General features: G+C 43.0%; 1 protein-coding gene across 1 annotated transcript in view; it reads right to left on the bottom strand.

Annotated features, from left to right (window-relative positions):
- Positions 1-5,643: 5,643 nt before the first annotated feature.
- nudcd1 (NudC domain containing 1) overlaps positions 5,644-11,768 on the bottom strand; it is a 70,350-nt gene continuing 64,225 nt past the window's right edge. Inside the window, exon 9 of the mRNA XM_008299814.1 lies at positions 5,644-6,127. Coding sequence (XP_008298036.1) covers positions 5,838-6,127 — 290 coding nt within the window. The 3' untranslated portion in view covers positions 5,644-5,837. The remainder of the gene's footprint in view (positions 6,128-11,768) is intronic.

The following is an 11,768-nucleotide window of genomic DNA, read 5'->3' as shown; positions in this document are numbered from 1 at the left end:
TCTTCATCTTCCTCCTGCACTAAAACCACTAAAGTCGTCTTCTTCAGTGTCTTCAGGAGCTGAACAGCCTCAGAATCACTTCATCACTTCCTCAGTCTCTCTGTCGCTCTCAACGTCACTTTGGTCTCGAGGCGAATTCGTAAAAATCCATAAATTGTTTAAGCCGCCGTGTTCAAAGTGTGTAAAAAAAGTAGCCGCTTAAGTGGCTGCTCAAGTGGAGTTTTACTACCGTCTGCCTGTGTTCTCTGTTATTCATGTTTATCCACGGAGACCAGAGAATACAAACCTTTTCATGCAGCTTTTCCCTCAACTACCGTTACTGGCTCACCGTTGTAGCTCACTGCTGCCCCTAGAGGCCTGTGGCACTCCTGTTGTGTGACTGCAGCGTTTTCTTTTTGCGGCGCGTTTCTGTTTATGCAACACAGTCATGTATCTGCAGCTTATTGTGTAGATGCACGTCGTTTGCACCCGTTAATAAAGATAACATATTGACTGTATTCATTGTGATTGGCTGTATTTATGTGACCTTGAATGCTTTTACGTGACACATTGTTCGCTAGATTTACAATTTCAGACAAAGAGTCGTGACTAAAAGTTTACAATCACTCGTAGAGACCATGAATATCACAGCAGCCTTACATTCCAGTGACTCCTAGAACTCTGGATTCCCAACGATGGAACCACTGAAACAAACATAGATTTATTACAGATCTTCTGGAAATACAACAAAATCTGCTGGGTCAAAAATACACATACAGCAACTTGACTTACCAGTTGTAGTGATGTAGAAAGTTGTGTTGATCTAATTTACTTAGCAGCATGGCTTCTTAACGTCTCCTGAGTGATTACGATTGTCTACAGCTGCTGACTCCTCTGAGCCAATTTAAACAGAACCATCTGATCCACTCATTAGCCTCAGCCACAAACTGTAAAGTAGGAAAGTCTGAGGAGCTCATCTAAGATCTGAAAAAGCAAATAAGTGGCTTGGACAAGTCAAAAAGTCACTTGGAGCCGTTTCAGAGCAGCTTCAGATCCCAGAACCATCAGTGTGTCAGCATAACGTTCACGGTCCAGTTGTGTTACTGCCACCATCAGGAAGGAAACACAAACTATCACCTGCTGCTGAGAGACGACTGGTCAGGATGGTCAAGAGTCAACCAGGAACCAGCAGAAAGCAGCTCTGGATGGACCAGAAGCTGCTGGAACACAGCCGTCAGTGTCCACAGGGTCTGACATCAACATGAGCTGAGAGGCTGATGGAGAAGGAAGTTCTTCCTCTAGAAGCAGAACCTTAAAGCTCCACTGATCACATGGACAAAGAAAAGGCCTTCTGGAGGAAAGTTCTGTGGAACAAACACTGAGCAGAACCATGTGTGGAGGAGAGAAGGTGAGGCCTTTAACCCCAAGAACACCAGACCTACCATCAAGCATGGAGGTGGCAGCATCATGCTCTGGAGCTTTACACAAAGTCAATGGAACAATGAAGGAGGAGGATTAAAACCTGAAACCATCAGCAGAAGGTTGATCTGGGACACAGTTGGATGTTCCAACCAGACAATGAGTCCAAACACATCAAAGTGGTGAAGACATGGTTCCATCAGGCTGGGATTAGTCCTGACTTAAATCCTTCCATATGAAAAGTGCTGAGGTCAAAATGGCCAAAAGGACGTTGAACAAAACACTAGCATTGCTGTATGTGTATTTGTAACTCAGCAAATTTGTAATTTTTCCAGAAGAACTATAACAAATCTATGAAAGAATGAAAATGCATGACTGTTGTTTTGTGTGAGGTGAAGTTATGAAGCTCAGAAATGATGGAAAAGGCAACAAGAGTTAAAAAGACCAACATTATGGACTTCAAGGGCCTTTAAATCTAAACAATATTCTCAGCATGAGGGCAAAAACTTTGCATGACTTTATCGTGCATCTAAAACAAGCTGATTGTGAGGCGGTCTGGTTGGATTTGTTTTTTCAGGAACGTGTCCTCCTGATGCAGGGCTGTGTGGTGTTTGGTTTTTAGAACTGTTTGAATGTCGTGTGCTGGAAAATTTTAAAAATTTACAGCTGTGAGAATGCAGTCAACAACTCAACATGCTATCTGAGCTGAAACACTCGAACCTGCTCTGCAAACTCTTGAAGGCAACTTTGCTTCTACGTGGATTCTGGTGTTTTAAAACAGGCAACAAATTTGAATCAGTTCATTTATTGCTTTAATGAATTATTGTAAATCTAATGAACCAGCTGCATGTAGAAATGTCACCGCATATTCTGTTAGTAGGATTACACAAAACCGACCAGGTTCAACAGGTTGCATGTCGTGAAACCTGCTGAAGCAAAGACGACGACGTTAGACTTTGGTGCAGACGTGAAATGATATCATAAAAGTGTTAACCACTGTGTTTGGTCTGCGAGCATCCTTCTGATGCCACCGTGATTCATGCATCAGTAAAAGCTCTTGCACATCTTCCCCTTTCTATCCGTCTGAATGTCTGAAGCTCACCTGCTCTGTGTGTCGGAGAAAACAGCAGATATGACTCAGCAGCACGTCGTCGACGTCTCAGGAAACCTGATTCCAATATAGAAGCAGATCAAGCTTTCTGACCCTGCAGCTAATGAAACGCACTCAGAGGAACTGATTAGTTTTTTTCTTTTTACAACCTGCGGCTGTCAGGTCTTGAAAAAGCCCTTTTAATAAAGTTTGCCAAACAGCCGACTTTGTAATTGACGTGGTGTTTATACCTGAACGCGTGAAGGTTTGGGAAATGTGGACGTCGAGCAGTTACCGTTTTTCATTATCCAATTCTCTGTGGCCGGGCGGCTCGACAGCGAGGTTTTTTTTTTTCCTTCTTCGTCTTTGTGTCTGAGTAAACACAGAGCTCGTCCTCGGAGACATTAGCAGCTTTGACAAGCCGCCTTCGAGTAATCTGGGGAAGCTGGTCCAGCTAATAAAAACAAGCGGTGCGGTCTAATGCAATTGCACACCAATAATTAAATAAAAACAGAGCGAAACTGGATTTTCCGCGGCAAAACAATGAGAGGGAAAAGGGGGGAGAGGAAAAAAGGCGATTACCCGCAGCCTATTGTGCGGCTTAGCAGAGCAAAAGAGAAACGCCTCAGAAAGCAGCAGACTCCAGGGAGACCAGGACACAAATTGCAGATAGTCCTCACAAAAAAACTCTGGCCCCGACCTTATGAAGAGAATTAAAGTGCCTTTGACTGGAGCTCACACTGTCGTTACAAGAAGAAACTCTCTGTTGTTCCAGTTCACACAACACCGCCAGCTTCAGGCTTTATCGATAAATTGGTTCGGCTGTAATTTCTGGAAGTTTTAACGGACGGCAAACGGGCTGGTTTCCGTTTACCGTCGCCCTCAGTGGCTGATACGGATCTGCTCCCCGCAGCAGCCAGAGGTGATGTCGTGTTTAAGCCTTTTTAAAAAAAAATCTAATCCTACACAAACCTCCAGTCCTGTATCAGTTCGTGCGTCTCTCTGGTGCTACAATCAAAGAAAACGTGAGGAAAAAAAACAACTTTTCTTTTAACAAAAAAAAAAAATTAGTGTCTCTTGAATGTTTCTCGGTCGATTTGATGATTTTTCTTTGGGAGTTTTTTTTTCCTCAAAATGGAACAATGTCGCTGCTGCTGCAAATGTTTGTTTACCTGCAAGGATTCTGGCTCAAAGAACGACTGGCAGCTCATCTTTAATGCTGCAGGGGGAAAAAAAAAAAAAAAAGAGTTTAAAATGTGAATTTTAATACCTCAGAGGTATCAGACGCCATCTGCGGTATTTATAGATATACTCCCAGCTTATATATGAGAAGGTGCAGCATTTCCATTTAAATGCATCAAAAGAAGAAGAAGAAGAAGACGCCATCTGCGGTATTTATAGATATACTCCCAGCTTATATATGAGAAGGTGCAGCATTTCCATTTAAATGCATCAAAAGAAGAAGAAGAAGAAGAAGAAAAAAAACACACATTGGTAGAAGACATGATTGAATTTTCGGGCCTCTTGAGATTCCGAGGCTTCGGCCAATCTGTCCGAGATTGAGGCTAACGCAACAGAAGCCGGCGCGATGTGTGAAACATGTTTATGGAAATTTATGGAAATGAATGTTCGTCCCTTTCATAGTTTCCCACAGAAATGATTTTGAAATGAGCCAAGTGGAGGGATTTCCTCGGCGCCCGCCTCCTCTTTGACCATCTGATGGGATACGACAACCGAGCAGCCTGAAATCTAGCGAGTGTTTCATTAAGAGCGGACGTGCACAGTCTCACTTGTGGATTGAATTTCATGGAATTACAAAAGGCTGGTAATGATGCAGTGAGCTTTAACTTGACTCTACTGGTACGAAATGTGCAGACGTCTGATTCAAGTATTTTATAACTAGTGAGTAAAACGAAAAGCAGACCAACCTGAAGGACGAGGAGAGTCAGAAAAGTTCCAGGACTGGTGTCACAAAAGATATCCAGCCGTGACTCGATAATCCGACACTAAATGCAAAACCTTCTTATATGTCAGATATCAAGGCTGTCGGATTGTCAAGACGGAGGTCGAGATACAAGGAGGGCTTGATGCTGGAAGGATCCAAGGCTGTCGGTATGTTTTTCATGGGTTCCGTTCCTTTCCTAAAAATCTGTCGGGTAGCAAGGTTTAGGATTGTGAAGGGTCGGATTATCAAGTCACGACTGTGTTTCAAACCTGAACTACAAACTACGAGAGGCGAGAGTTGTGGCAGGACCAGTGGAGGCTGCTTCACCATGACAACCTGCTCATAACGCCCTGAGCATCCCACAGTTCCTGGCTGAGGAGAACATCACCGTGCTGGAGCAACCTCCCTACTCACCCCACCTGGCTCCGTGGGATTTGTTCCTCTTCCCAAAACTCAAGGGGGTCATCGAGGGGAGCGGTTTAGAAGATGTGGACGACATCAAGATGGCTGTGATGACGGAGCTGAGGAGGGTCCTGGAAGAATCCTTCCAGGAGTGCATGGAGAAGGCTGGAGAAGTGTGTTAGACTCCAGGGGGATTACTACGAAGGGAAACACTTGCAGTTTGGGTTTGAAATACATCTTCTGTGACACCACTCCTGAAACTTTCCTCACACACCTCATATCTGCAACGTGAGTGTGTTGAGGTGCACAAACAGCTGCTTTAGGGCTTTTAAAAAGTAAAATTCACCAGAACACGGAGCTCATTCATGTAACTCAGACCAAGGCTTCAGCAGATGAAAAAGACTTTTTATAGGAGAGATGACAACAAGGCCAAAAATATCACAGCGAGTGATGCTAAACTCATCGCACAGGTTCTGACCATTGTTTGGAGCTTTTTGTATGGAAAACCAAAGGTGCCATATTTCAAATCAAAACTACTTCTTTTTGCAGCACTTGAGTTTAAGTTAAGTTAAGTTCCTGACCACCTACGAGGACCTTCATTAGATGTGGCTGCTGTTGTTTGGTCAACTATAGTTGTTCTAAACATTTATTTAATTTGAAGCGTGTTTAGTCTTAGAAAAATGGCATCAAATTAAGACTCGGTATTGATCGCGACATCCCTACTAAAGATTACTGTTGAGTATTTATTTATTTACATTCACCTCTGTAATGAATGTACTGGGGAAAAAAAAATCAGTTCTAGGAAACATTTGTTTTATATTTTTTTACTGTTAGACTCGTTGGTTTATCAGCACATTAAAAGGGAAACAGGAGAAGACATCCACAGACAGTTAAGACATGAGAGGTTTTACTCAGTTGAAGCAGATATTGAATCTTCATCTTGGAATGATGGCGTTCTTAGAAGGTCTAGAGATGAAAACTAACAGTCCCAGGATCCCAAATCTAATTATTGTTGACCTTTAGAACAAAGAGGTTACTGGAGGTCAGGATGTACAGTCTCTCATTGGTCGCTCTGAAGCCCAGGATTGGCTTGTCCGAGTCCAGGCTGGCCACCTGTTGCTTGGCAACCTGCCCTACCTGTCGGCCCTGCTTCCTGTTGAACAGGACGGTTTCCACCGGCGACGGCTGCCGGTAGATGAAGGCTCGGCGGAGACACTCGCACAGCGACGCGTACGAGAAGTTCGGAGCGCAGGTGGCGAACTTCTTATCCCGCTTGGATGCCTGGACGTAACCTGTTGAAACAGAAAGTAAGATCTGAGGCATGCAGGAGGCTCTTTAATCTTTATTTTATGCTGCTTCACTGAGACGAGGCTGTTCTGAGCAGGAACGACCTCACAGAGTCAAACACATCGACGGCTGTCCAGCAGCAGAGCAGCAACGTGTTGATTCTCACAGTTCTCATGTCATAAGCTGGATTCCTGATCTATCACCTGCATTAAGAGGAAACATGCACATCGGGCTAAATGTTCAACGACACTGATTAGAATGAGGGAAGACAATTAAAGCTTAAAGTAAATCCCGCATTTGTGCAGCTTCTCTCTCAGTCACAAACTCATCTGTCAGGCTCCTGGAAGAGATCAAAACAACGTTCTCTGACAGCTTTTTTCAGTATTTTGAGCTTCTGATCATCCGTGACAGGCTGTTTGAAAGCTGATTGGATCTCCAGTGGGTTGAACGGAGCTTCTTGTAAACGTTTAGGGCTGAAGAACTCTTAGAGACACTTCAAACTCACTAAAACAGCAACGTTAAGGCTAAACCCCCCCATGGTTTCTCTAAGAGGAACTCTTTCTATATCCAAGGTTGTAAAAAAACAAGAAAGTCAATCATTTTGTCCTTGAATGGAATTAAATCCCCACATTGTCTGACATATCTTGAAGGGATCGACTGATTATTGGCTTGGCCAGTTACTGGTACTGAGTGTTATTGTAGTATCATAGACAACCTAAAAACACTGAAGGATAAACACGGAAAAGTTCTCTTCACGGATGCAGATCGAAGCATTTTTTTTCCTAATCGGTGTCGGCATGAACCTAAACCTGATCCTTCTTTTGCTCCGCTATCACAAAGGTGTAATAAAGAGACAGCACAACTTGTTGCTGGACAGGGATGCACATTTTTAGCCATTTTCTCAATCAATAATCAATGATTGATAAAAACACATGATTTGAGCCACAAGGGCAGCTGTGCACCACACGACACTGGAACACAGGAACACTGTCCTAGTCCATCTCTTCAATAAGAACTCTGGTCCAAGGTCACTAACCGTCACAGTCGTCTCTGTCATGGTCCCATTGCTAGCTAAACTCCTGCTTACTGTTCGCCAACATGAACTTCCTGTAGTCTGAGTGAGGCCTCCTCTGGTCTCTACAGTGTTAAACAGTGAGAGGCTCCACCTGGTGGAACAACCAGGTACTACAGCCGGTCTACGATACATTTTCTGACATGCATGACCTTCTTCTTTTGCTGCATTGGTTGACATATTTTTAAATGGTTAAATTATGAACCAATTCAAGAACCAGGTCTGTAACTGGTCTGAAATCAGTCCAAAAGCTGCTCTAACGGTCGTCTGAAATGAAACTGAAACAAAGTGCAAAACCAAGTCTGAAACCAGTTTAAAAGAAAGTGTAGACCAAGTCTAAATCCAGACCTGAAGCTGCTTTGACTAGAAATGCATAAGTTCTAGTTGGAGCTCATTAACCTCTCCACAAGTCTTTGTCATGGTCCTTTTGCTAGCTAAACCCCCACAATGCTCTCTGCTGCCAACATGAACTGCCTGTAGTCAGAGTGACGCCTCTACAGTGTTAAACAGTGAGAGGCTCCACCTGGTGGAACAACCAGGTACTACAGCTGATCTACGATACATTCACTGACATGCATGTAGAGAAAACAGGTTTTCTGTAGCACATCCTGCCCTCTATCACTACATTTCAGAGAGTGTCCTAACGTACCTTTACAACAAGGTTCCTGAACTCCTACAGAACACTAAGGAACAGCCTGGGGGCCGAAATGCAAATAGTTTTTAATGCGTTGTAGAGCTATTTAACTATTCCAACATCTATATTAGATTAATGTATACACCTGTAATGTACTCTAAATGATTTGAACTTGATTGTTGGCAAACAAAAAAACAAGTTGATGAGGACATTCTTAGTTTTCTTTTAATTAAACAGACATGAAACAGAAATAAACCAAAATATATTTCAATAGCATGTTGAGCTGGAGTTTGTGTTATCATAAATTTGGACAACTAGATTTTCATTCTTACTGCAAATGTTTGTTTCAAATACTGGTCATTGGTCTCCTTGATTGCGGCATTAAAAAAAAGAAACCCATTGATTGAGCCTTCGTCTAATAAACACCATGTCTTTTCACATGTGCACACATGCTTACAAGCCATTGAAGTGGGAGAAAACAATCAAAGTTTCATCAGGCATGTGTCCAGTTAGTAAATGGTCATTCTATTGCTTGCCTCGTTGGCGTATTAAGGGCAAGTGCTGCTCTTTTCCTGACCTGATTTACTCCTTTTGGCGTGTTATTGGATCAGCCTTCCAGTGAGAGACCAGCATCTCTAACCTGTAAACCGCCACCGCCTCGTCTATTAGCGCCGGCCGAGCCAAGCGGACGGCGGGTTTGATTTCCTGAGGCATAGCTTCACCGCACGGCTCTGGCAGCTCTGAATTGCAGCACTTAATACAGAAGGGAGACCAACAGGACGGCTTCTGTTGTCTCTGGGGGATCGTCGAAGAGAACACCGACAATTTACCAGCCAGTAGCAATGACAGGAAAAGAACAAAAAGCAAGATAAAGAAGCAGTCAAGGAGCTGAAATGAAAACGCTCTTAAAGCTTATTGCACAGAACAAGGTGCAACTGTTTCGATCCTGCAGGCTTACAGATGTGTGATTTCAGGAGGGTGTTGAATTGACTGAAAGGACAGCATCTCATTGTCAAGGAGGTTCTATAAACTAGAAATATATATATATATGAGATGCAGCACAAATACACAAGCACAGGCGGCGTGTTCAATGTCTTCCACCTACACTCCAGCTATTGTGAAAGAAAACCAGCTGCAAAGAGCCACATAATACATCGATTACATCAGCGAAAGGAGCAACTAAAAGCGGTTTGATTTCCAGTCATCTGTAGAATAATATGCTAAATGTTGCATTCACACACGGGAGGCAGAGGTGGAATTAATGCAGCGAGACGGCATTCAAACACCTGGTTAATATTTACGTTGGCTGAAAAGGTCTCTGCGGAAAACGAATCCATAACGGACGAATCAATTAAGTCATGAATCCGGTAAAATGCCAAACATTAGCGTGTTTCAGCTTCTCCTACCGTTTGTTTTTCTATCCGGGTAAAAGAAACAAAACAAGTCATGCAAAGACGCCACCTTTGACATCTGAATGATTAGCCGATAAGTTTAGCTGCAAATCGTGTTAGAGGCTGAAACGCTGACGTGGCGGTTCTTTTTATTTCATTCTTCGAGCTTCGAAGGTCAAAGGTCTTAAACGGCAATCACTGGCCATCGTTTGTACCGAAGAGAGGAAACAGGACAAAAGATCTGGGTCAGACGCATAAAGCTCTGCGTGGACTAAAACTCCGTGTACGCGCTAAAACGTTCGCTCTTTTCATCGGATTTGTAAAGCTGCGAGCGCGCCTGGTTCTGCTTGATAAATGTCAGTCATTGTGGAACCGGGCGCCTGAGTTTTACTCCCACAGTCGGACCGGTTTCCCGTATGGAAACTCGCTCCCACACATCAGACCTTTTAATGTCCAGAAGAGCAAAGAAAACAAGACGTCCAGCACAACATCCGTGACGGCTTTATGTGCAGCTTCATCTCAGTCATTTAAATATCAGAATTTGATAGGTTCATTATTGATCTATAGGGCTCGTGCTGAGACTAAGTTGAGCTTACAAATGGTGGATAACATTTTTTTTTTAAATCTCAAAACACGGCAGACATGGGGAAACAGTGCCTCAGTGTAAACAAACAGAAATGGATGCGGTGCTGCCCCCTAAATGTCAGACGGCTTTGTAGAATATCCCGTTTATAATCAGAAATGAATCACTTCCTGTACAACCTACAGTAGAACAGCCCATTTGTCGTCATAGAGTGATGTCATCATCCTGGTTTTTGTCATAACAAAAGTTGATTCCAGGAATAACTTTTGTCCGTTTAAAGTCACGGTCAGCCGATCGTTGCGACTCACGGGCTGATCGTCAGCCGTGCGTGGCAGATTACCTCACCCCGGTCAGCCGCGGGAGGCAACGTGTTTGTTGGTTTGTCAGATACCTGCTCACCTGAGATCTGCTTCACTGAGTTCTTCACACACTGTCTGACGTTAATTACTGCACATCAAAGAGAATCGCATGTCGTCCATCGTAACTGCACTGCTCAGCGGTTAGGTTTGATCTCCAGCTATAAAGGATAAAATATTCCATGAGAGACCCACAGGTGTGATCTCGTACGTTAGAGGAAAGATACCTTTACTCCCTTGTAAATAATATGTTTATTGATCGTAAGGCAGGGGCGTCCAATCCTGGTCCTGGAGGGCCACGGTCCTGCATGTTTTAGATGTTTCCCTTCTTCCAACACACCTGATTCATATGATCAGCTCATCATTAAGCTCTCAGGTGTGTTGGAAGAGAGAAACATCTAAAACATGCAGGACCGTGGCCCTCCAGGACCAGGATTGGACACCACTGTCGTAAGGTGATAATGTTTGGCCTTTTTTCATGCTCGTACACTTTTCCCAGTTTAATGTTTAATAAAAATGTAAAACAAGTCTTGTTTTCTTTACTTAAATACTTAATTTGCCAAATATATGCTAAATACATGTGATACAGGCCATGTGGGTGGTGCTGGTCCAGCACATCGGCTAGTTTTCACACCCAAACTCGCCGCCATCTTGAAGCCCACTTATTGGAATATCCCAGATACAGTCAGAATTGGACCCAGAGGTTGACAATAAACTATTATAATCCATAAAGGAGTTAAAATGAGGTTTATAAATACAAGTTTAATTGAAGTTGAGACAATGCAACGCCTCCCAATTTACGGTTAATCTCTTGATCACATCCCCCAAAGCGTGCTGAAGTTATTCCCTCATAGAACTGGAAACAATCCAGTAGCTCCATAAAACAGTGAACTCATCGTGTCTCATTCCACGATATCTTTTATTGCACTTTTGCTTTCTTGTCTTGCTTCTATGAGCCTCGTCACAGCCCTCGATCCTCAGCTTGGTCCCTTACGGTTGTTCTCTGAGGGTGACCGAGCTTTCTCCACCAGAGACTCTGGAACGATCTGCCTGAGGAGATGAGGCAGCAACTTCTTTTAAATCACTTCTTAAAAGCCACAGTGAAGTTTACTTTTAGCTTTCATTTGTTTTAGTGTTTTATTCTGTCTTTCTACCTGCTTATTTCACATGTTCTCTTTTGTTCTTTTTAATTTTAGCTGCCTAGCTCTTCGGTGCCGTGTCGTTTTTAATTCTTTTTATCCTGTAATTCCTCAGTCTTTGTTGATTGTCTCTGTACTACATGTTTTTACTGTTATTATTATTATTATCATTCTGTGCCTTCTTTCTATTTAGCTGCTGTAACATGTAAGTTTCTCTGTTAAAAGATCAGCAAAGTTGATCTAATCTTACTATTTTTCTAACTTTTTTGCATGTTCCAGCCACTCCCCATTTAAGACGGTTTCTTTTTTTGCACCATTCAGGTCTTGTTCCCCTATGGATGTATTCACAACTTCCATTCAACCAAGTCGTTCAGTTAAAGCTCTTAACGCCAGACTCTGGAAACAAACTGCTGAACAAAGAACTCAAGAAGGTGGATGTAATGAGCAGAACAGCAACACTTTGGACATAAA

This window comes from Stegastes partitus, unplaced genomic scaffold (assembly GCF_000690725.1).
Source record: "Stegastes partitus isolate 25-593 unplaced genomic scaffold, Stegastes_partitus-1.0.2 Scaffold1467, whole genome shotgun sequence".
Taxonomy (NCBI): Eukaryota; Metazoa; Chordata; class Actinopteri; family Pomacentridae; genus Stegastes; species Stegastes partitus.
The sequence above is the reverse complement of the archived record's forward strand: the minus strand, read 5'-3'. Positions and strand labels throughout refer to the sequence as shown.